A 25,842-nucleotide genomic window follows, 5' to 3' on the forward strand; every position below is an offset into this window, starting at 1 on the left:
AGCCTTTCAAAGCAGCGGGGGTGATGTTGAAAAGGGATCCTTACAAATACCTGTAATGTCTAACGTTCCTCGGACTTTGAATCTTCGGACTCTAGATGGATCTTGAATCCAAATAGGCTTTATGCCTCATACAGGCAGTATTTAGCAGAGGGACTGCTTCCTTTGAATGTGGCTCAAAGAAAAGTGCTCGGGCATGGGAGCTGACTTGCTGTGGGACCTTGGGCAGGTCATCTGAGCACTCTGGGCTTTCGTTTCCTCATTTATAGGAATTCTTTGACTGCTGAGCTTCCTTCTCCATTGGACCATCTAGGATGATCCTATGGCATCCAAGGTCATGCTAATGCTCAGCAAAGCAAAGGTTGCACCTCTTAGCGCTGACTGTCAATTAGCTCTGAATGTCTCTGGTTTAGAACTGGTCCAGAGCATGGCTCTTATTGTGATGAGTCCTGATGTTAATTTTTTAATTTTTAATTTTTTTAGAATTGTTATGATTCAATTATAGTCTTGTTCTTCCCACTCCCATTTCTTCTCAATGGAAAATGATGCTCTTTGTTCTTTGCTTGGCAGCTGCTACAAGCAGATGGGCAAAATTTCTATCTCTGGGGATGGGTTTGGAGGGTTCCCTAAGATTCAAGTCTTCCTTATAAAGGAAAGCCCCACTACAGCCTTAAAATAGGGTATGGGGTTGGCTACCTTCCCCTCCCCAGCTCCCAGGGGGATCCCATGTGTTTTTAAGGCGTTTGTGGAAAATACGAATCTTTAAAGGTTGAAGCTGGTCATTAATCTTTATGAAGGTAACAGTGAAAATAACAACAGCTAACATTTATCGAGAATTTACTATGCAGCAGCCACTGTTCTACGTACTTAATTAATTTAATCCTTGTAACAACCCTATGAGGCGGGAATGATTCTTAGCTTCATTTTGCAGATGAAGAAATTGAGGTACAGAGGGGTAAGTAATTCACCCAACATTATACAGCTGGCAAATTGCAAAACTGGGATTCAAACGCTAGAAGTCCGGATCCGGAGCCTGTTCACGCCGCTGCAGCTGCCTGTCAATGCTTTATAAAAATTGATAATGTTTTACCAATGACTTATAAATATTTTTAAAGAAAAATAAGGAAAACATAATTTTCTTTGCTTACGTAGAAAGTTAATGGCAAGACAATGCTTTGAAAAGTTAGGACTTTATACAGGACTTCAACAGGAAATAGTTACAATCTATTAATATTTTACCATATGTTTGTATGTACATAAACCATAATATAGACAAACTATATTTAAATCTGGCATATCCGTATATTCACACATCTAGCTATATCTCTGTAGACACACATACATGTATACAGAGAAGGTGACCCACACAAAAATCCAAAATTAGGTCAGATGCTAGCTTAATTCCAGGTAGTCAAAAAGACTGCCTCAATCCCAGGTCTTTTTTAATACGCTCCATGTTTTCTTAGTCAAAATAAATTATTTGAATATTGGAGAAAACAAATAAATGCTCAGTGTATTTGGGGCAGCACATATGCTGACTCATCAGAAAATGGCAAAAGGCCCTATGCTGAGCTCAAGTGGCCACGGCTCCAGAGGGCCTGTGGCTAGGCTGTGGTGTGAACAGAAACATCCATTCCAGGCTATCAGCTGAGGATCCTGAGCACCCTCGGTGCCCAGAACTGAGCTGTGAGACCACAGAGGTCAGGGGCCCCGGCCCAGTGAAGTTCAGGAGACACTTCTGTTCTCCCTTTCCCTGTGCACAAGCTGGAGACCAGTGCAGCTTGAAAAGAGCTTCCAGAAAGAATGGTCTGAAATGTGAAAAAGCTTCTTATATAATGCTGAGGGAAAAGAGCAGGACATAAAACTGTATGCATGGTTTAATCCTGATTTTGTTAAGAAGAAATGGATATTTCCAAATATGCACAGGAAGGCTACCATAAAGGAAATATACCAAAATGTGTTTTTAGATGTCTTCTTTATACCTGTTGTCCAAATAGTCTACAATGAACACAAAGTACTTTCATAATTAGGAAAAACTCTAATAAATGTTATTTTAAAAGGTCATAGTTGGGGCTTCCCTGGTGGCGCAGTGGTTGAGAGTCAGCCTACCGATGCAGGGGACGCGGGTTTGTGCCCCAGTCCGGGAAGATCCCACATGCCGCGAAGTGGCTGGGCCTGTGAGCCATGGCTGCTGGGCCTGCGCGTCCGGAGAAGGTCATAGTTGGAGACTGGAATAGAACTTTCCAAAGAAGTTGCACATTTTATTACCACCTATCCTTCTCCCAAGTGCCAGGGAAGGAACTTTCTTGCAGGCCCAAAAGGGACTTTTGGTCTGGCCCTGGTCAGCTGCTGTACGATGCATTGGGCTTGAGGTCTCATGGAGGCCTCACATGTTGTCCCAGCTGGAGAGTTACAAACTAAGCTTCTCAGAGCCCAAGTTTCTGCAGAAGGACATCAGAGCTGCCAGGTAGCAAGGGGAAGGCACTGCTGCTATTATCCTTTATATACACTGGACTTTTCCATAAGATTTTTTTTTTTCCAAAAAGGATTTGATTACTTAAAGTAAGCAAAGATTGGTCTGTTCCAACTCCCTCATTGTACCAAGGCCTTCAATGGAATGGACTTGCCCAGGGTCACAATCCAGTTCATATTAGAACTGAAGCAAGGTCTCTGGAAAGACAGTCCAGGACAGCCCTGGGTCCCAGCCCCATAGAGCCTTCCACTGTTTTGTATAATTCAGGCTTCCTCTTAGCAAAGCCAAGCCAGGCCTCTCCTGGCAGCACTTTAACCCTTTCTAGTTTTGTAGCAACATTCACATCCCTCCCCCTACCCCCTTGATAACTTCTGATGGGCAGGGATGTTATTTTTCCTGTGGCTGTCTAAGGCAGAGAAACCAGGGTGTGAGAGCTGCCAGGGGACAGGGAGGTCACCTGGTTCAGTGCCTTCACTCCACAGATGGGAGGTTGAGGTCCAGGAAAGGGATGGAACTTTCTAACCCACTCAGTGAGTTCCTTATGGAGCTGAAGCTGCTCCAAGAATGGGATGCCTCTTTGTAATATTAACGCATCAATCTCTTCCTACAGAAGAGGCACTTGAGGGCCAGAGAGGGGTGCAAGTTACCCAAAGACACCCAGGGAGGTAGGGGCTGAGTTGGAACTAATCTATAATTCTTCCAAACCCCCAACTCGGGACCTGGGTTCATAATCCGCCCCCACTTCTGCCCCAGCTTGGCCCACGACCCAGCTGGATATGGGTTTCTGGCATCGCTAGTTGAGATCTCTTCTCCTCCATGATGGTAAATAGCCATTTATTTTTTTTCCCAACTGTTCACAGGATCATCCGGACAAAAGTACAGCAGCCGCCCAACCAGCCGGTCCCAGCTTCCAGTCACAGCATAGGTAAGAAGAACTTTTAAAAAAAATTTAAAAATCTAATGGGCTCCAAATACTCTAAAGAACTTTTAATCATTCTTATGGACAGATAATTCTGCATAAAACACTTCGGCACACGTACTAATGCGCCTTCTTTGTCATTCTCCAAGGGCTGAACCTGGTAAATGAATTTTATAAATACTGCTAAAAGGTTTTGAATTTTACTGATTATTATGATAAATAGCTTTCACCATGAGACAGAAAATTGAAATCTAAGCCAAAAAAAAAAATCCACTAATGGGGGTCTATAGAATGTCAGATAATTAAAGTAATAAATCAAGAAAGGGATACTTATTCATAACATTTTCTGCATCATTAGTCAGTAAGTAGTTTTGAATGTGTTTTTTTCTTCTATCAACCAGCCCTTCTACAATTCTTTGTGCACTTGCAGTCTTGAGTGAAGATGTGGCAAAACTTCCCAAACTTTCTTTCTCTCTCTCTCTTGCTTCGATCTCATGTGCTCCGTGAACTGTCAAGGGCTGCCAGTGGGGTTTCTGACACTCATGGGTGAAGTCTGAGAGTGACCATGACTTGTAAGGAGAAGAGTCATATTTCCTACTACCCAGGAGTTCAGAAGTTTCCCTTGCCTTCCCTTCCCTGCAAAGATCGTGAGATGAAAGTGACGTGTGTCTACACAAGGTGTATGATTTCTCCACTTTGGATAAAGGAAACACCTCTGGTTAGTTGGGGGAAAGCTTATTTTACTATAAGAAAGCGGGCCACCATTCAGCAAGCCTCTGACGGTTCTGGCTGCCACAGGCCCTGTCAATTCCACTTAATCACACCTTAATTACACGAAGATTGTGTACCCTTTGTTGCTCCTTCTTTGACTGAAAACTTGAACCCCCCATGGTGATGGGGGACAGGCAGAGGCCTGGCTTATAGTTCCAGCTTTGTCATTAAGTCAACCAGTGAACTGTGTTAAGCCCCTTCACCTCTGTGAGCCTCAGTTTCCCCATTTGTGGAGCAAGGGGCACAAACCCAGTGCTCTCTGAGGTCTCTGATTCTTCACGGTTGCTTCTTTGAATAAAGGTAAGACAGAATTCTTCCCTTCCATAAAATAATTCTTCATTTAGTAATCCATCCAAAAAGCGTTTGCTAAGCCCCTGCTATGCAGCCCGTGGTGGTGGAGACTAACGTTATAAGGAAGGTAGGACAAACTCCCCCTTCTCAAGGGCTTCTCGGTCTAATGGGGGAAAATAACAAGGAGAAGTCTGCAAAACACTGAGATTAGGCTCAAGAAGAAAGTACAGGGTGCTGTGGGAGCAGAAGGGAGGGAAAGATCAGCTTTGTTGAGCTGGAGTGGAGAGGGTTAAGGAGAGCTTTCTGGGGAAGTGTTTGTGGCTGGGATTTCATTTGCAGCTTTATTTCAGGTCACATAGCAAAGGAATATCAAACTTAGGGTAACTGATAATATTCTTTCAATTGGGTAAGAGGAATAACTACACTTGACAGTCAGCAGAATGCCTTATCTCAGAAATGTGTATAAAATCCATATCTTATTTGTGTACAGCCCCTTATAATTTATTAACTTACTGAGGAGTAAGGAAATGGAAGCTCTAGAGAGATGAAATAACTAGCCCAACGTCACATGGCCAGTAAGAGGCGGAGCCAGAATTGAAACCTGAGTCTTTTGAGCCGGGTGATTACAAAATGTTGAAACACGTGTCATCGGCTCTGTCAGCAACGTGGTGAGCCTTGGTTATATGTGGTGGTTGTTTAAAGTACCGAATGACTGGTGAGATTCTTTCTTCCTCTGTTCTTTGCACCTTAACACAGAAAAGGTTGTGAGATTTGCATAAATCTATTTTGAGGAGCTTCATCTGGTGAAGGAAAAGAGAAGTTAACGATTTCTACTTCTGTGTCTCCTAAGGAAGATCTAAAATCAAACTCAAATATGAGAAGAAAGGCACTGCTCCCTTTAGGTCTGTAGGAGCAAGAGCTGGATGTGCTCCAAGGAAAGCAACAAACAGCTTCTCAACCAATCACCACCATTTCTAGTAATTTCCTACACTTTAGAGTCAAAAGCAGCTCCACCTGCCTCCAGCTAGTTATAGCCGAAGGAAATGTGTCTGAGATTGGTCTGTAGGTTTTAATGAACCAAGGAAGAATTCCCACAGCCCAGAAATGGAAATTCAGCTGCACAGCTTGAGAGGACCCTGATGACCGACAGGTCTCCCTCTTGGATTCTGGGGCCAGGAGTTAATGTGAAACTTGCACAAACCTCCCCTCCCCCATTCTTATTTTTAGGAACTTAGATACCTGGTCTCAGTCACAATAAGTCACCAACCCACATTTCTGGGCAGAAGAAATCTAGACTTTAAGTCAGTAGAACCAAGGCTGAGCCCTGGTGCTACGGCTTGTTAGCTAGATGACTTTGAGCCAATCACTTTGCTGTGTGGAGGCTCAGTTTCCTCACCTGATGAATGCGGATGAATAATAGCACTCTTGGTTATTGCAAGCATCAAATGAAAAGCACTTTATGAATGTGAAGCATATTATTGTTTTTCATTATTCATTAGTGAGGAGCAGATTACTATAGGGGTTGACTTTAGTTCTTGGGTTCCAGTCACCACTCTGCATCTTATTAGCTGTGTGACTTTGGGCAAGTCACTTACCTTCTCTGAGCCTTGGTTCCCTTACCTCTCCAGTGACCTAACTTATAAGTTTGTTCTCAGAATTAAATGAGATGATGCCTGAATGCCTGGCACAGAGTAAGTTCTCAGAAAAAATTATCATTATTATAAATCAATATATATATATAACATATAGTATATTAATATTATATAATTAATATAAAATATTAAAATCCAGGTAAAGTGGAAGGAGAAAAGACAGCGAGGAACTATAAAAAGACAGATAGTCTGCATTTGGTGCTTTGCTGGCTCTGTGTATGAGTGTGCAGATATTTATGTCTGCGTGGATGGATGGATTTGTAAGTAGGGAGTGAGCCTGACTGATGAGTAGGTCGTTTCTAGCACTGGCTGGTGGTGGGCCCCAGCTCCCCCGTTTCTCTGCTCCATCCGCCTGCTTCCTGCATCCTTGGACAGGCTGGGGTTTGAACTGGTGCCCGTGGTCCCTTCTGTAGTGTCAGTTCTCTTCGGGGCTGCTCTAATGGCCCAGGTTTGGCCGCTGCCCTGTGGCGAGTGTCCTCAGCACACACCTGCCCTGCCCCGCTCGCTCTCAGTCTCACCAGCCCCCTGTAGGGGGCGTGTCTTCGTATTGGCCCGAAGGCGGGGGCCGACCTTCCTCCTCCGCGGCACCGCCCCCCAGCCTCCCGCCGGGCCCTGACCGCCTTCTCCCTCTTTGCAGTGTCCACCGGCTCCGTGACGCAGGTGTCCTCGGTGAGCACGGACTCAGCCGGCTCCTCCTACTCTATCAGCGGCATCCTGGGCATCACGTCCCCCAGCGCCGACACCAACAAGCGCAAGAGAGACGAAGGTAGGAGACGCCGGCGCTGCCCGTCGGGGATGGGCCTGGTCGGATCTGTGGGATCTGTTTCCAGGCCTTCAGTCAGGGGCGGAAGCACAGACGCCCTCCGAGCACCCTTTACCTTCAGAGCGCTGGCGGCGTCTGGCCCAGCTCAGTCCCGTCCTGACCACGGGGAAGGGGCTGAGCCCTCCGGGAGAGGAAGAGGGCCCCGGCTGGGACTGGACTTCTCGCTGGCCTCCTCCCATCTTCACCCCTTTGGTGGGAAAGCCGGGCCTGGCAGAGTCCTTGGGGCCTGTGCTTTGCGGCCTCTTAGAAGCCCTTGCGTTTGCAGATGTGATGCCCAGAGGGCAGGGTGTGGAGGGTATGAGCACAGCAGCAGTGTCCCCCTTTTGGGGGGAGGCCTAGGGGAGAGGGAGGGGCTGGGCAAAGTGAGAGGGGCACACATGAGGTGGCAGGGTCAGCGGGTGGGCTCTCCGAGGGTCTGAGCACACCTCTTTCAGAAGGCCTTCAGTGCGGTGATGGGGGGGCCGTTGAGGAAGTGAATAATCTTCTCCTCTCTGTCCTTGGGCCTGGAAGGAGGGAGTGCAGGGAGCCTCCCTGGGATTAAATAGATGACAATCTTCCCTGTTGGTTTTTCTCAACCCTCGGTGTGCCGCCTGGGCCTCGGGAGCTGGCCGCCTTTGTTCCGGACATGGGCCCACCTTAACCTGGGTCTCCTTTCCCTGGATAGGCTGCCAGTGGGCTGACATTAATGGGTTTGAGAGGAGAAATGAGCCCTGGGAGTCTGTAAAACCTTTGTCAGGAAAGGAAAAAACAAAAAACAAACAAAAAAAAACGGGCTATAGTCTAGGGGCTGAGAGCAGGGTGACAGAAATCTTGATTCAATTATTCTGTTCCTCAGCACAATTCCCTTTCTCGGCTCCCTGTAAAGGATGTATGTTCTCACGAGCACATGCTTAAGTACTTAAGACCTGTAACTAGAAAATTGAGTCGGCCCAGCGGTGGATTGGCCTGTGGTGTGTGGGCTCCAGGCCATGCAGGAGCTGGGCCCGTGGCCTATGTTTGGAGCTGTGGAGTACACGGGGGATGAGTCACGGCTTCTGGAACCTGCCTCACCTCTCCGCCCCCTCACCCCCCAACACTCGGAGCAGATGTGGGAAGTCTTTGACTCAGGGTTGCTGTACTGGGTACTGCAGGAGACAGTGGGCCTACCATCTCTGTTGGTTTATGGGGTTGATGGTGTCATCTTTTCTCCCCTTGTCACCTGGACTCCCAGCAGATGTGCCCAAGCTGGGGCCCACTGTGTTTGATCATGTGGAGGGGCGGGTATGTGAGGCTCCCTCAGAGGTTGAGGGATACAGGCAGAGAGTTTTGAAGAGAGAAAAACATTGACTTTGATGTTTACCGTCAAACACACAGGTCCTGAACTGGGGGGACTGTGTCACTGTGTTTGTTGAGTGCTCTGTTGGCTTTCGGCCTCTGATCAGTGGTCACTGTTTAGCCTCTCAAGCTGCTTGAGAAGGTGTAAGAGTGGTCAGGATGTGAGTGTTGTTCATCTAGACTGCTCTGTGCTGGGCAGATCCTTCCTGGAGGCTGTGGCTCATTTGTGGTATTGATCTTTAAGAGGGACAGTGACAAATTAGGATGTGTCCAGGTGGGTATAACCCGGATGGAGAGGTATTTGGAGAATACCTCAAGGCTCTAGGGATGTTTTGGTACCAAGAAGAGGAGAATGAGAAGCCTGGATTGTTGCCTTCAAATATTTGGAAGGCTGACATGGAAGGCAAGAGGAATGAGACTTTGCTGTGTGGCCTCAAAGGCCAGTGTGTGGCAGATGCAGAATAGATTTCAGCTCAGAGTAAAAAATAACTTCGTAAATATGCAAGTGGTCTACGGCCAAAGGGGGCTGCCTCAGGAGGTAGTGAGTGCCTTGTCACTAGAGGTATGTTAGTAGAGCCTAGGTGGCCATTTGCTGGGCTGCTGTATAAGACTATCAAGAATCAGATGCAGAATTGGATGATCTTTGAGATCCTTTCAGTTTTGGAATTTACGATTGAGCCCTGATCCCCAGAAAGACTTGGGAGGTGATCCAGTCTGTGGTCTGGATTTGATGGTCCTGAAAGCTTACAGGATTGGGAAGATTGAGAGACTCAAGCAAAAAGCAGAGCCCCTGCCTGCCGCCCGCCCTGCATCACTGAGAGTGGATATGGCTGGGCAGAGAGGTGGGCAGAAGTGCCCTTGCTCACATCAGCAAACTACCTGGGAGCAGTACAGTGTGGTGCTCCCTACTGCCCTTTCCCATCCTCCCTCTATAGCTCCCTGCATCCTTGCATTGGCTTCAGGAGGAGTTGAAGAGGCAGAGATTGCCACTCCCTTTTTATAGGGGAGGAAACCAAGGCCCCAGGGAGTTCCATGATGTTGGCAAAGCCACAGGGCCAGTATGGCCAGGTGGTGGAGTGGGGTGGGAAGGAGTGGAGAGAGCCCCTGAGGCCTCAGCTCCCTGGCATTGTCCAGCCACCTGCTGCTCCTCAGCCCCTCCAGAGAGATGCTTTGGAGGTGGAGCAGCCTGGGGCTGGGCAGAGCCTGGAGGGTTTCAAGCAGAAGGGCGTGGTCAGCAGGCTGGATGCTGCCAAGAGTGTGGTGAGAAAGTAAGAACCAGCCACTGGGGAAACACAGGGGAAATGCTGGTGCGCTGGATTCCGGCCCGTTGAGGCTGCAGACCATGGCACCATTTTCCTCAGGAGCCGTCAGCAGCCTGAGGCAAGGGCCATGGGGCAAGAGAGGCAGTAGAGGGCCAAGAGGAAGATGGCTGAGGGTCCCCATCCCCATTTTTCAGATGAGGTGACTGAGGTTCAGCAGGGTGGAGTTGCTTGCTCAGCTCTGGTTCACAGTCATCTTCCACTTGGACTTGGGTTTTACCCTGTGGGCATGGGCTCAGGGCAGGGGTGGGTGGTGGGACAGTTCCGTCACAGAGGACCTGCCCTCTAGACCTTGCAGGCCGGTGGGCAAGATGGGCAACCCGAAGTCCCTCTGATGGGCAGTGTGTGGGGTGATGCTGTGCTGGGAGGATGACACCAGAGAGGGAGGGCAGGGCGGGCCAGGGAAGGGCCGACATTGACCGAAAGGATCTGGTAAGGGCTCTCATAGGAAGTGGCACTTTATAAAGGGAAAAATATTTTACACGGCTTGTTTTTAAACTTAAATGAATTAAAATCTAATAAAATGAAAATTTTAGTTCCTCAGTTGCACTAGGCACATTTCAAGGGCTCAGTAGCCACATGTGCCCAGTGGCTACTGTATTGGATAACATGACTTGAATACAAATGCTTGGCACATAGTGGGTGCTCAATAAATGCTTCTCCGTAGAATGGGTCGGTCATGTGCCTGTAGAGGGTTCACAATTAGTGAGGATAATGGTGGTGGGGAGAGTCTCTAGTCTCCTCAACTAGAAGTGTTCCTCTTGGTAATTTTGCCTTCCGTGGAAAGCGCTATTTGAGTAAAGAGTTCTGTAGCAAAAACAAACAAGTTAAAACACTGTTAGACCAGTGGATTGCCAAGGGCCCTTGGTAATCTAGAAATTCTAGGATTCTCCTTGGGACATGTGCCTCCAATACCAGCCTTGGGGATGTGGCCACTGTGTCCAAATCTCAGATGAACGGTTCTGCGGCTGAGGCAGCAGATAAAGTCCATGGGGCCTCTGAGGGCAGAGCTGGGGCTGGTTAAAGGAAGCTACAGGGAGGAAGATCATGGCTCAGTGCAAGGAACAGCTTTCAGACAACACCCAGGCTGGGCCAAGGTTAGAAGCATTAGCTTAGAAAGGTAGTGAGCTCCCTGTCATTGGAGGTATGAGCAGGGGTGAGGGGCAGAAGAGTCAAAGAAGGCATTTTGGTTTAGACTCCACGACTTTTTTAAAAGTAAATTTATTTATTTATTTTTGGCTGTGTTGGGTCTTCATTGCGGCGCGCGGGCTTTCTCTAGTTGCGGTGAGTGGGGGCTACTCTTCCTTGCGGTGCGCTGGTTTCTCACTGCGGTAGCTTCTGTTGTGGAGCACAGGCTCTAGGCACGTGGGCTTCAGTAGTTGCAGCACGCGGGCTCAGTAGTTGTGGCTCGCGGGCTCTAGAGCACAGGCTCAGTAGTTGTGTTGCATGGGCTTAGTTGCTCCACGGCATGTGGGATCTTCCCAGACCAGGGCTCGAAGCCGTGTCCCCTGCATTGGCAGGTGGATTCTTAACCAGTGCACCACCTGGACTCCATGCTTTTTAGGCCTGTTACAATCTGGGGGACAAGTGCTTCTGTGACTGCCTGGCATCTGGAAGTGGTTCTGCCTAGTTGTTTTCCCTCCTGCTGCTTGACTCTGAGTCCGCCATCACGTGGGCTTGACTGGGCGGGGCTGCATCGCCTGTGTTTCTACCCTCAGCCTGGCCCCTTGGCACAGGGCCTGGTGCCCACAGGGCTCAGGAGGCTTGTGGATGGTGAGAGTCAGGCTGGGGTGCTGCCCAGGCATGAGAGGCAGCTTCGTCTCTTGATTGGACTGTCCTGTGAGGGTCTGTGGAGAAAGCTGTGGCATGGGCCTACAGTATCCTGCGGGGCTAGGGGGACAGAGCCTGGGCAGTGCCTCCCTCCCCGGAAGGCCCAGAGGAGGTCGTGGCGGGGCTGGACTTGGCGGAGCAGGCAGAACTGTGAATAGCGACCATGGGTGAAAGGGCAGCCCCAGGCCCTCTGTTCCTTTTCGGGCCTTTGATCTCTGGTGGGGCCTCCTTCCGCCGTCTCCAGGGCCCCCATTCAGGTCCCCTTGACCTCCCCCTCCCTTCATCCCCCCAGTTTGAAAGGCCCTCAACACACCGAGGTCAGCCGAGTGCGAATGCCTTTCACTAGCTCAGAAGGCTGGCCAATCCAGCACCAGTGTGGAAGCTTCTTTGGGGGCAGTGGAGGGTACATTGCAGGTGGAATTTCTGGGCACTGGACTGCCCTCTGCCTGCAGAGGGCACAGGAAGGGGCCTGTCCTTTTCAAAAGATGCCAAGTCCAACAAGACCCTCATGGGGAAGTTTGGGGGGCATTTAGCGGGGGCTCCTGTCATGACTATGTCCATCCCTCTTTCTGGAGGTGCCTGTCTCCTCTCTGTCTTTGTGTCTCTCCCTGTGTCTTTTGTTTGGGGGCACATCTCATCCAGCGCCCTCTGCCTCTGTTTATGTCCTGTTTATTGAGACTTCCTCTGTGTCTGCTTCTGTCTGCTGTTCCAGCTCTCACTCTCTTTCTTTTTCTCATATTCACTCTCTTCTCTTTCTCTCTCTCTCATGTGCACTCCCCCACTCTCTCTCTTTTCTTGTATTGGCTCTTGCTCTCTCTCTTACTAGCTCCGCCCTCCCCTTCTCCCAGGCTGGGAGCCTCAGCTCAGCCCTGCCCTGCGGACCTCCATGGGAGGCATCTTGGGGAGGGAAGGGGTTTCAGAAGTTCACAGACCATGCAGGGCCCCAGGGACCCTCTGACCTTGGGCAGGCCCTGGCCTTCCTCTCCTAGGACCCTCTTCTTTTACTGACACTCAGACTCTGTCTGTTGCTCCCGGCCTCAGGACCGAAGGCACTGGAGCAGGAGATGCAGAGACTGCTCTCAGATTTCCCAGCAGGGACTGGGGTGTGTGGAAAAGCTCAGGATTCCTGAGTCAGGGGGGGAGTTGTAGGCACCCTTGCGGCACCACCATTCCAGAGATCAGTGATCTCTGGAGACCCCCAAATAAGGTGAGGTGTTGAGGCAAGGACCCAGGCTCACAGGCCAGGGACCAGCTGGTTTGAGGACTCTGTGTGGTGAAATCTTTGGCAAGTTACTTAGTCTCTCGGAGTCTGCATCGGAAAGTAGAGGGGGCACAAGTTTTGTGCGTTATTGTGAGGATAAAATGAAGTCGTTCTGGCAAAGGGTTTAGCTCCAGGGCCTGGTGGTCCTAAGTATTTAATAAATGGCCCCTGAAGGAGACCGGGGCTTGAGCGTGTGAGGCCGGTCCAGGCTGAGGGCTAGCAGGCTCCCGCTGCAGTTCTGTTTGGCAGCTGAAACTGGCTGATCCTCCCCTGCCCCCCTCCCTGACTTCCTGTTTGTAACAGTCAGCCTCTCTGGGCGCCAAGGCTGAGCAACAGCGCCCCCAGGTGGCAGCTTCAAAGGGAAGGGCCCCTGGCTTTCCTTTGCTTCCTTTTCTTTCAGGACCTTCACTTCAACCCCTTGATGGAAGGATAAAAGGGTTAAGCCTCAGTTTTCCGGGAAGTGACATCTTGGGTACACAAGGTGGTGGAGACCTCCAGGACGGAGGACAGAAGGCAGAATACTTGGACCTGGGAGGACTGGGCCTCTAGGGGTTTGGGGTCACCAACTTGGTTTTCATCAGCCCTTGTCAGAGCTGGAAGGGCCTTGGAGAGCATCTGGGATGTGTCACCTAGTCATTATTCAGATGGGAAAACAGGCTTGGAGAAAAGAAGGGGTCTGACCAGTAAAAATGACATTTCACATGGTAAAAACCCAGAAAACCTAGAGGGACAGATGGACTCCTCAGAACATCCTTGATATCCTACTGCCATTTGACAGGCCAAATCTTAGTTTCTTACCTCCCCTCCTTTCCTCCATTCTCCTTGGCCCATCTGCTGCCCCCACTGTTGAAAGCTATGAGCAACCCTGACCTGACCCCATCGGCCTATCACCCCTGGGCCTCAACTCTTGACAATGAGCCGTGACCTTCCCTCCCTGGCCTCCCGTTCCTCCTCCCCATCCCTTCTGTGCTTCCGGCCCCCGGCACAGTCTCTGAGCTCTCCTGTCTCTGGGCCATAATCCAGGCAAAGCCCTCCACCTGGAATGCTGTCCTTGAGGCTGGTCTGTTGACCTGGCCTGGTTTCCAGAGCCAGTCCACTCCCTGGGGGATTTTCAGTGTTGAGCCATTGGTCCCTCCTGACTGGCTGGGGCCCTTGGATTCATCCCGGGCCAGCACGGAGCTTTGGAGACCAGACAGACTCTGCAGAGAGAAGGAAATGACCACCACTTTGTCTTGGTCTCTCCTGGGGCTTCAGCAGGGCAGGTCCCCTCCCTGCCCTCCACAAGGTGTCCCCTGAATGTACCCTCAGGCTGGACATGTAGGGGGCCCTTCCCTGAGTGTTTTTTTTTGTCGGGGCAGGGGCCCGGACCAGCATGCTTGCTCAGAGGGCATCACTTTGAATCTGATTGCCAGCCTTCTCGTCATGCTTTACTTGGCTTGTCCTGTATTTAAAATGATTTTGAGTTAGTTACCAACATTTAAAAATAAGATTTCCTATCTGGATGTCTAGCCTTTCTTGGAAAAAAAAAATCAGATCTTGTGACACTGGGCAGGCTTTCCTACACGGCAGCAATCGTCCGGGGCTGCTGGGCCTGTGATCCTCCGGGTGCTCTGTACTCACCTTGTTCACGGCGTTTGTGCTCTAATTTTCTCTACCTGAATCCTTTGAGCTTCTGGAATCCTAGTATGGACTCTGAAGAACACGTCTGGTTGAGTCTAGCCTGTGGCAGCTAAAGCCTATGGGAGGCAGGGCCCTGATCGAGCTGGGTGGGGCTGTGTTTGTGTGTGTGTGTGTGTGTGTGTGTGTGTGTGTGTGTGTGTGCATGTGCGCGCGTGCGCGTGCATGCGGTCAGGGAACTGGGCAGTCAGGCTCTCAGGCCGGAGGTAGGTGAGGGAGGGAAGGCAGTAGGGCAGGGCCAAGCAGCCCCACCCCTTGGCAGCCCAGAAGAACAGTGAGACGGGGGTCATTCAGTTCACACCTGCCAGATGGGTAGTCCAGGCACGGGGGCGCTTAGTGGCAGTGATGCTAGGGACCCATCTCCCAGTCTGGCTGGCCACTCTCCCGTCCTTCCGGTTTTGCAGTCATTGGCACCTCAGCCAGGCAGACAAGTGTCCGAGGCTTCCTTGGTAAAGCAGGGGACTTGAGGCCAGGTGGTCAATCAGAGAGGCTCCTTGGGCCTTTCCCTGGTGCCTAGGGTCTGTCCCTTGGGTGGGGGGTCAGGTTTCGGTTCCTCCTGGCCCCTAGGTCCCTGAGTTTCACTTTGATTCAGTGACTGAGAGCCCTCGTGAGAGCCAACACCCCGCCCCCACCCCTGTTGTTTGCACACCTGCTTCACCCAGGCTTCCTCCACCCCTCCCCCACCAGCTTTTCCCACGGGACTGTGCACTGGTGTCCCAGAGAGCCCTGGGGGACGTAAAGAGCAGGGGCCACAGTGTGAGTCGGCTCTGGGGTCAACCAGAAGGAGAGCTGTGCGGTCTCATCCCTGGCAGGCAGGCCCCCTGCCAGGGCTGTCTGGAGCTCAAGGTGGAGTGGACTTGGCTGTCTTCCCCACTCCGCATGCCCTGGTGCCCTGTGGGGCAGAGAATCCCATGGTCCTTTCTCTGTCTTTGGAATATGGTTAATCCTTGGCTGCAGAATCTGCAGTTCAGGACTTTGCAACACTCCAAGTACTAGAGGCTCATGAGGCGGGGAGGGAGCCCAGAGGAGGGAGCCTCGGGCTCTGGGTTCCAGTCCTCAGTCTGTGGCTGACTTGCTGGTGACCTTGGGGAAATCCCTTTCTCTCTCTGGGCCTCAGTTTCCTCATCTAAAACATGGGATCAAGGTTCTCTTTGGTACCAAGATTCTGATCTGCTCCTGGTCCCATCTCAAGTCCTCTTGGCATTATTTTAAACAAGTGGTTCTCAGACTTTCAGTCTTGCAACCCTTTTAAACTCTTAAAAATGATCAAGGACCCCAAGGAGCTTTTGAATTTATGTGGGTTAATTAAAATGGACAAAATTTTAAAATATTTATTAATGTATTAAAAATAGCAGTAATAACATAAATAATGTGCTGTTTGAAATAAGAAAGGACAATATTTTCCAAGCCAAAACATTTAGAGTGACATTGCTTTATGATTTTGCAAATCTCTTTAGTGTCTGGCTTAATAGAAGACAGCTGGGTTCTCATATCTGCTTCTGTATCCAATCTGTTGTGATATCACACATCTTAGAACCTCTGGAAAACGCCAGTGTATACTTGGAAAAGCATCAGAGTGAAGAAGGCCAAGAATAATTTTGTATTATTATGGAAATAGATTTGACCTCACAGACCCCTTGGAAAGGTCTTGGGGATCACTCAGGGGGTCCCTGGACTAGACTTTGAGGATGTCTGCTTCAGGCTGCTGCAGACTCTGAGCTTACTTATCACTCATACAGAGAGGGAGAGCAGTTAAGTGGTTTTCATTAAAAGAAAGGTGCCATCAGTTTCTCCTGTTCTTTTTTCCTGAAGGCAGTGGGAACCATGGCAGGCTTCTGAGCTGGGGAGGGAGTGACAAGACACGCTGGGCTTTGGAAATCGTCCTTTAGCAGATTAGGGTGTGCAGGGCTTCTGGGTCCTCTCCCAAGCTTGAACTTCCACAGAAAGGCACAGCTACGGAGGCTCCTTTTACTTCCAGTGGAATATCGTAGGGTTTGAGGTCTGATCTCTGTCCAGCAGGCTTCCTTTGGGGCCAACAACAGCTTCCTAGTGCTCCCTAAGAGCCCAGGGAGTGGGTGTTTGGGGACCCAGCCACCTCTCCCCATCCCAGCTCAGCTCTGCAGCTGTTCAGGGCAGGCCCGTGAGACCCCCACCCAGGGCATAGTTTTGGTGGGGAAAACCCCAGCAAATAATGTTGATTTGGAATGAAACAAAATAAAATGAAATAAAGAAGTAGGTTTGGTGTTTATCTTGACTCCTGGCCTTTGAGGAAAAGCAGGTGTGAAAGGCAATTGAAAAAAAGGGAGATTTTTGTTCTGATTGCACTGGGGCTTCTGAGTTTTTCCAGAATGCCAGTGGTTGGTCACGTGTGTGTGTGTGTGCGTGTGCGTGTGTGTGTGTAATTTCATTTTGAAATTTCCAGTTTTCATTTTCATTGGTACAAGTTTATCATTTGCATTAGTCCTTCCTTGGACTGATGGACTGAAATGGAGGAGAGGAAGACAAAGAGAATTTCCTAAGGTCATTTAGAAGACTTGAAAGATGCTAGAGGAGATATGCTTGTAGTGAGATGACTGAGCTATGAGAGGAAACAGAGAGAAAGGCATGGCCCCTAGAGAGACTAGAAAAGCGGACGGTAAAAAGCGACAAAGGGGTCAGACTCTTCCCAGCACCAGCCACCAGGTGGCACCATCGACCCAAGACAGCTTAGTTGCTGTCCAGGGTTAGGGACAAGAGGGGTGACAGGACAGTGTGTACTGACCATTTCCGAGCTTGGTATGCTTGTAACTCGGTGGGCGGCAGCAGTGCCCAGGTAGGCTGCCCATTTGCCTGAGTTTCACTTCTCTGCCAGCATTTAGTCACAGCAGTGGGAGACTGGGCCATTGCTGTTGGGGATCACTCCGTCCCTCCTCACCTCCATGGTGCAGACGTCTTAATACAAACCTTTTTGGGAGTCAAGTTGTCGGTTCTAGTCTAAGCCTTTACTTGCTGGCTGTGTGACCTTGGGCAAGTCACTTCTCTCTGAGTCTTGTTTTCCTTGTGTTAAAATGTGGATATTTGAACAGATGACTTAAGGGATCTTTTGGGCTCTGACATTCTGTGGTGTGCCAGAGAGAGCACTGGAGTTGGAGTTAAATTCAGGATCTTTCTCCATTGGCTGTGTGACCTTGGGCAGCTCACTTCCCATCTGTGGGGATTGCAGTAACATCTCCCTCACAGTCTGTTATATGAAGTAGCAGGTTGGAAAATGCTTTGAAATCTCTTTTGGTGCTTAGGAGAGGGAGGGGTTGCTATTTATTTTTTTTCCAGGCAACTTAAGTTAGCCAGAAGCAGGTCTTCTATCATCCTCACAGCTCAGAAAGTTTGTGCCTCTGCCTGTGACCACAAATCAAAGCCTATGGTAGGTGTTTTCTCAAGGTCACTGCATCTCTGTCCTAACTATTTCATGAATCTCCTCCTTTTTTTTGGTCCCCACTGCTACTGCCTTAGTCCAAGCACCCTCTCTTCTCCTTTGGACTATTGCTGTAGCCTCCTAGTGTGTCCCCACCTCCAATGTCACTGACTTCTCCAAACAGTCCACCTTCCGCATAGCAGCCCTAGGGGCACTTCCGAAATACAGTTTGGATCGCTGACTCACCTGAAGGGTTTTCACCCTTCAAATCTGCCCATTGTTCTCAGAAAGCATCTAAACTTCTTAACAAGGTTGCTAGGCCTTCTGTGGTCGGACCCGTGCCCATCTCATGAGCCTCGTCCCTCCCCACCCTCCTCTTTTCATGCTCACCCCAGTCATACCAAACCTCATTCCATCCCTTGAGCACCACTTGTTCTTTCCTGCTGGCAGCCTAAGGGTTATATGCACGGGTTGTAGTCAGGCAACCAGGGTTCTGGTGCTGACTCCACCAATGCCTACTCGTGTAACTTTGGGCAAGTTATTTGACCTCAGTTTCCCTCTTTGTAAAACAAGGACACCCATTGTGCCTATGATTGGGTTGTTACGTGGGTTGAATGAGGTAATGCATGCGCAGTGCCCTGGAGGACCCCATGCATGATATGTGCTCTATAAAGGATGCCTTTTATGGTAATGTGTTCCCACCGCCTGGAAACTGCCCCCCTTCTCCACCCTACCATTTACCCAGCTGACGTTCTACAACTTCAGGATCCAGCTCATGCCACTTCCTAAAAGTGGAGGCTTCCCCGAGGGTCCCTCCTAACTGTCAGCTCCCCTGGGCCCACCTGCAGCACACAGAGCCTGCCTGTTGACAAAAGTATCACATTTGTCACTCATCTCTCTCCCCTGTGAGACTGGGAGCCCTGTGCGGGCGGGACTAGTGTCTGTAGTGGTCACCATTGTGGCCCTAGTGCCCAGCACAGGGCTGGTTCTTGGTAACAAATATGTACTGAATAGGGACTGGATGTCACAGAAGCCGGGAGCCCATCTGGTCCGTAGGTGCAGGCTGCTGAGTAGAACCCAGAGCCTTACACGTCAAAGGCTTCTTCCTTTCACTCCTGCCTGACTCCATCGTCTCCATCCTCCAGCGCTGCTGTCTGGCTCCCTAGAAGGGATTTCATGACAGCCATTCTAGAGGGGGAGGGAGCTCTCCCGTGGTCTAAACACACACACGCGCACGCGCACACACACACACACACACACGTGCATAGCTCTGCATGCTGGTGCCTAGGGCCCTTGTTCTGCCTGCCTTACCTAAGCATATGCTCCAGGTGTATATAGATCACAGCCTCAAATGGGAACTGTGACTCTAATGGTTAGCATTTACTGAGTGTTTGCCATATGTATTTTAAACTATTAATGCATTTAACACCGCCACTGTACCAGGTGAAGCTCTTATCATCCCCATTTTATAGAGTTTCAGAGAGAGATCCAGGAAATTGCCCAAGGTCACACAGCTCCACCGTGGCACAATTGGGACCAGCCCCTGGGCAGCTGGCTTCCAGAGTAGCCTTACCTGCCACCCTGGTCTGCCTCTCACAGAGTGTTGCACAGGATGGCATCAGTGGGAATGTCCTCAGCTCTCTCCAAAAGGGGGCTTTGAGCCCACCTTTTATTTCAGTTCTACCATCCCCATCACCCTGCCAGGCTGAGCTCAGGGCGACCTTGGTGCAGAGCCCGCTTCTTCACTCAGGTACTCAGCCATTTCTGAGGCTTCCCCTGACACTGCTATGCATGCTTCCCTGTCACATCCTCCAGTTGGTCACCTTCAAGTGCAGTTGGCTGATCACATATGGACTTTACACCACAGCAGGGTAGCACAGTGGGTGGACTGGAGTTCGAGCCCAGCCCTGCCACTTACTAGCTGTGCGAGCTTTGACAAGGGCCTGAACTTCTCTGAGCTTCAGTTTCCTCATCTGTCAAAAGGGGATAATAATTCCTGCAATTCCTGGTAATTAAAAAACGTTATCTATAGTATTTTGATCAGCTCTGGCACATGGCACATTTTAAGAATATTTAACTCATCAGAGCAGAGTTTCTACCCTGAATCCAAATTCCTCAAGAAGACCTTCTTAAGAACTTTCTAAATTCCCAGCTCTTTTGTTTTCTCTTTCTCTTGCAGGATCTTAGTTCCCCGACCAGGGATCGAACCTGGGCCACGGCAGTGAAAGTGCCGAGTCCTAACCACTGGACCGCCAGGGAATTCCCATCTTTCTCTCTTTTTTAAATGATTATTTTATTTATATTGCTAAGTCTAATGATAGGATTATTCGGGCTAGGGTCAGAAGAAAAAGATGTACACACCAGAATTTACACTGGCAGAATTTTAGCTCCGTTTTTTTTCAGAAACCAACAATTCAAGTTGTAGCTGAGGGCAGCTTGCAGAGGCAGGATGAGCCTGTCACAGGGTGGAGAGGCTGGGTTCCTGGCTCCAGTTCACCGCTATCTTGCTGTGTGGTCTCAGTCAGGTCCCTACCCTCTGGCTCTTTGATTTGGATGCAATGAGCCCGGATCACCCTTCCATCCCCAGATTCTGCCCCCTCACTCCTCCCTGCTGTTCCCCCTCCCTCCTCCATCTTCTCTGTCTTCGTTTCCTTTCTGTGTGAGACACAAACGCCATCCAGCACTTTTGAATGGGACTTTTGTTCTGCTAACATCTCTTTTCTGAAAGGAATGATTGGTCAGGTTTGTATCTTTTAAATGCTGGCACATTTCATCAGTTAAGAACCTGCATACCTCTCTCTCCAGACAGAGCTTTAAGGAGGCGGACAGAAGCAGCAAAGGGGGCGGTTTATGGCAGACAGTGGAGGAAAATCCACCCAGTCTCTTTGGGGGCCTAATGTATGGTCCTTCCCTAAAATGCCATCTTCCCTGGGTGCCCCCTTTCCTGCTCTCCCTGTGACCCTAAGCATTTTCCAGCTTGACTCCAGTTATGACTTGCGTACTACTCTATAGCTCCCCACAGAATGGGGAGAGGGGACGAGTGGGACCTGTGCCTGAGTCATTTTTGCTCAAGGTCTCTTTGAGGTAGGGCTTGGAGCACAGGATCAGGAATCACAGGGCCTTGGGTTTGAGTGCCGGTGAGCTTGGGCCAGCCTCGCTGGGCCTGGGTTTTCTTACTGGCACAGAGAGAGCAGAATTCCTTCCTCAGAGTCTTGTGCCAACTCAGGAGGAGCAATGTGTGAGAAAGTGCTTTATAAACTGTCAAGCTCTATGTAGGTATGGGTGTCGTAGTTCATTTCAAGTGCCTGCTCTGTGACCTTGGACAAATTCCAAGGGTCCATTTACCCTCGGAGAACTAACTTCTCCAAGGGTCCATTTACCCATCTGTAAAATGGGGACTCTAATCCTTAGATCATACAATGAATGTGAGAATTTCATATGGATGTAAAACGACTGGCAAGAACAACTGTTCTTGGCAGTGGTGAGACAGGCTGGGACCTGGGACCCTTCCCTGCAATGCTGCAGTGATTACACCTGGACACACCTCTCCTCGAGCAACAAAATACAAAGAAACTGCCTGGGACTAAAAATAACTGTATGCATGCCCAGTTGGGGCAAATTCTGGACCCAAAAGATAGAAACCAAAAAAACCCAACTGCCACTTTTGAAGAGCCTGGAGCAAAAACAGGGTGTCGGGAGCAAAAGCAGGGTCCTGCGGATGCCCCTGCCCACACCACCACCTAAGGGGTGGGCAAAACACCTAAGCCACCCCTCTGGCCCGACCCCTGGACACACCCCTCCCGTCACCCCATGTGAGAAACAAGCTTGCCCCCTCTCGGGGAGCGAGCAAGAGAACCTGTGGTTTGTTCTCGCTGCCGCCTGCTGCAGCAAGGGCCCCAGTAAAGCCTTGCCTGAATTTCTTGTCTGGCCTCTAGTCAATTTCTATTGATCGGGGGAAGGCCAAGAGCCCTGATCGGTAACAGTGGCAGGTGCCCAGGTCTAGGTTAGTGCCCTGTCCCTTTCCCTTTCTTATTTCTTCACGGTGCCTCCCCTGTGAGTACCGCGCACAATAATGAAGCCACGGGCTTCTGAAGCCTGGCTGCCCATTCTGAAACCCAATCGGCCGCTTCCCTAACCTGTGCCTCAGTTCTCTTGCCTGTAAAAGGAGGATAATAATACCTACTGCAGAGGGCTGTTGAGCAGATTAGCCCACGCATGACCCGGCACAGAGTCGGCACCCAGTGAATGGTTGTGATTCTGCTGACCTTGCTCCCTCCGCGCACCCAGAAAGAGGCCCCCAGCCGCCATCTCCTTCAAGCCCCCTTGGCCGGCGAAGAAAGCCGGCCCTGAGTGGAGCGGAAGGGGTATGCTCAAGGTCGTACCAGGAGTCCCCTGCTAGGATCTCTGGGGAATTTTCAGGGATTCCGCCGTGCCACCCAGCGAATAAAGAAAGCCCTTCCAAGAGGCCGAGGGCCCTGGGGAGAGGCCAGAGGCCAGACCCCGCTCCTCCGCCTCGCTCTCGGGGCGCCCCATCGGCTGGGAACGGAGGGCAACTGTCTTCCAGGAGGGCATGGGGGTTTGCTGCGCGGAGTGGCAGGAGAAAGAAATCCAACCGCGTCAGAACATGGAGCAAAAAAAAAGGGAGAGCGCGGCGCCCTCGGCAAGGAGGCGGCCCGCCTGCCCTGCCTTCGCCAAGCATTTGCAATTTAATTGACATTTGGCGGCAGGAAGCCAATCAGTATAAGTCAATTGACGTGCCGAGATAAAACTAATCGGCGGCCGGCGCTCACCCCGCCGGCACGGCCGCGGCGGGGCCGCGGGCACAGCGTGGCGGCCGTGGTGCCGCGGGCCCGGCCCCGGCAGGTACCGGCGTTGGCGCGTGTCTCGGCCCGCGAGGGGGCGGCGGGCGGCCCTCTGCCTGCCGCGCAGCCCACGGCGGCCGGGATAGGTCCGTAATGAATGACTTTATTTGCCGGGGCCCTGCTGAGAACAATTGAGTTTGTTATGGTAACAACGGATGCCAGCTTTCCGGGCCCCGGGGAGCGCGGGCGCGGCGGCAGCCGGGAGCTGGGCAGAGGAGCAGATGAAGCGCGCCGAGGCGAGGGGTGCCGGCGGCGGGGGACCGGCCCACCGAATGTCAGGAGCCCGAGGGACACTGTGCGCCCCGGAGCCGGCGGAGGAGAGGCCGGATTGCTGGGCCTCCTTGGACGGAGGTGCTGGGGTGGATGACGCACACCACTCTCGCCTTGGTCCGCAGTGCAGAATTGGGCTGGGCGGGGGTTCATAAATTCCTTGCTCTCTTGTTGGACTGGCCCGTCCTCCTGGCGTTCCTGCGGCCTTTTCTTCCATCTGCTTCTGAGTGTAAAGGTTCTTCTGGTCTTGCTGAGTGATGCCCTGACATCAGTTTTTTGTCTTTTGCTCCAGTGGAAAAGTAGAAAAAGACACAAAGTCATCCCTGCCCCCTGGGGCATGGCTTGACAAATTCAGGTCTGCATATCAGCCCATCACATGTGGTGATGCTGTCTCTGAGCCCTCTGCTCTGGAGAGAGGGCCTTCCTTCCATCTCTGTCCCCTGTCTGTATCCCCATTCTTTGTGGCGTGGCACCTCCCACAGGAAGCCCTCCTTGTCCCCACAGAGAAGGCTGCCAGCCACATGGCCCCCTCTGAGTCCCTGCGGCCTTCTTCTGCCGCCCCCATCAGTTGGTGACTTCCAAGGACAGGGGCCACCTCTGATTCCTCCCAGTTGCTCCCTTAGCGCCCAGCTTGGGGACTGGCACAGAGCACGGGTGTGGAAGGGGTGGATAAGGAGATGCAGTTTTTTCTTCTTTTCAATCTCTTGCTTTCCCTCTAGTTAGAGAACCAAGGCGTTCCTTTCCCCCTCCCACCCCCCTTTCTAGTTCTGTTTTCAGGCACACTATCATTCATTCATTCACTCAACCAGTATTTACTGAGAAGTAGCCATGTGTCAGATACTCTGATATGAAAGGCCCTTGACTTTGGGGAACTTACTGACCAGTGAGAGAAGATAGTGCAATGCACGTGATAAATATGTGTCAGGCGCCTACTGTGTGCTCAGTAACGGCCTGAATTCCTTGAGTTGGCACAGGCTTAATAAGGGCTCGCTGAGGACTTTGCCCCGTCATTGCATTCAGTGATCCTTGGTGCCACCCTGTGACAACCACTCTTATTCAGAAATGTACAAACTGATGCTTAGTGTGTTTAAGAAGCAGCACGATGTTGTGGAAGGAGTCTAGATTGGGAATCTAACGCTAGTTTGCTGTGTGAGCTCTGTCCATTTTTTTCCCCTCTCTGGGCCTCAGTGTCCTTGTCTGTAAAATGGGGGAATTGGAATTGATGGTCTCTGAGGACCAGTCGAGTGTGAGTCATCCACAGGGGAGATGGAGGTAGGACCCAGGTCTCTGCTCCCAGCCCAGTCTTGCAATGTGACCAGTGCAGCTGACGTTGAGACTGAAACACTCACTGTGTGACAGGCACCGTGTACAACGCCAGCCTTAAGAAATGTAGGTACTATTACTGTTTCCCTTTGGCAGATGGAAAAGATGAGAGGTTAAATTATCAGTCTAGGGTCATGCAGCTAGTAAGTTGCAGGGCTGGGATTCAAACCCAAGCAGACTGGTTTCAGAGCCTGTGCACTTAATCACTCTGTTAATGGCAGAGGTAGCACGTAACCCCCCCACCCCTGCAATCCCTCCCCTGCGCTTACACCTCACCTGGTCTTAGTCCCACCTCCCTTGCTCTCCGAGCTCCAAAGCTCATTCTGCATGTTTGCAGGGCAGCAGGAGCACTGATTTGTCAAGGTGTCTTTTCTACCCCTGGCTTTTTGCTCTTTTCCTTGGTGCAGATGGCTGAGAGAAGACCCAGCAGGAGGGGGAAGCTGTTGTGGAACCTGGGTCCCTTCTTGGCTCTGTCCTAGCTGGATTATTGTATCTGGAATTGGGTTGCTAAAAAGAAGAGGGGGAATCCAGTGTTGTCTTTTAGGAACAAGCTCTTACTATTCATGCCTGAGGAAGTACATTTATTTTATAGCTAATTTTGGCACCTGTCTTCCTGTTCCTCAGAAGGGGTCTGGAGAACTCTTTCTCTCCCCAAAAATACCCTTTTTCAGAAAGACAGATTAGGGTGATAGTCTCAATATGAGATAGTCCTAATTGGCAGAGCTGAAGGGGCCTTGGAAATCGTATACAGTGAGTTTAAATCCTGTCAGATTAAAAATTGTTAAATCCTCCCCTGTTTAAAACAACTATTTTGTAGTGCTTCCTTTGCTATCCTAAAATGAAATTTAGAGAAAATATAACCTACCTATACACATAATTTAAAAATCAATATAATGCCCCAATTGTAACAAAAAGGGGAAAGAAAAATAAAATCATAATTAAATGATGTATTTCATTATGTAAATGCTCAGGCCTGATTACACCAAAAGACATAATAAAGTAGTCAGTTGCTTGCACTTATGCGTAGAATCACCATGAATGTGGCAGCTACAAATGTGGACAGCTGTGTTTTCTGGCAATACAAATACCTAGGTGGTGTTGCCATCAGCAAACTGATTTTCTGAAATTGTGAACATGTCTTGATAAAATTGCAACCAAAGCGAAGCATAATCTTCCCTCAATTTATGGGATGGTTGTATTCCTGGAAAATTCAGTGTAAATTAAAACACCAAGTTTGTGTATGTAAGTAAAATAGTGTTAGGTTCATGGCTCAAATATTTATAAAGAGAGTTTTCACCAACTTGAATGTATGATGAATCATTCCAAAGATGTGTGGGATGCAGGGCGATCCTTCACTGGTCTGGACTGGGGAGCACCCTGGCTCTGCCCACTAAATGCCATAACTCCTCCCCAAATAACAGTAAGTCACAGATTTCCGAAATCTCTGATTTGATCACCCTTGTTGAGATCCACTGCAACAAATGAGTTTCTCTTTGGGGTCTCTTCCTTTGGGAAGTTCTGTGACTCTGTGAAAAAGCAAAACCTGCATATATCGTGCATTTTGTGTGGAGGACCCTGTGCTGGGAAGGCAGAGATGCGTGGCCTGATGTGCACCTGGGGCTCCTGCATGGGTACCAAGCTCCCAGGGAAGCACAGTTGGTGAGAGCCC

The 25,842-nt window shown here is 50.3% G+C and overlaps 1 protein-coding gene and 1 non-coding gene across 2 annotated transcripts in view; one reads left to right on the forward strand and one right to left on the reverse strand.

Annotated features, from left to right (window-relative positions):
- The window catches only part of PAX5 (paired box 5), a 175,652-nt gene that overhangs the window by 15,399 nt on the left and 134,411 nt on the right, over window positions 1-25,842 (forward strand). Inside the window, exons 4-5 of the mRNA XM_060153394.1 lie at window positions 3,331-3,395; window positions 6,741-6,869. Coding sequence (XP_060009377.1) covers window positions 3,331-3,395; window positions 6,741-6,869 — 194 coding nt within the window. The remainder of the gene's footprint in view (window positions 1-3,330; window positions 3,396-6,740; window positions 6,870-25,842) is intronic.
- TRNAE-UUC (transfer RNA glutamic acid (anticodon UUC)) lies at window positions 19,906-19,977 on the reverse strand. The gene has a single exon. It is a non-coding gene; the product is annotated as a tRNA-Glu (tRNA).

This window comes from Lagenorhynchus albirostris, chromosome 7 (assembly GCF_949774975.1).
Source record: "Lagenorhynchus albirostris chromosome 7, mLagAlb1.1, whole genome shotgun sequence".
Lineage (NCBI taxonomy): Eukaryota > Metazoa > Chordata > Mammalia > Artiodactyla > Delphinidae > Lagenorhynchus > Lagenorhynchus albirostris.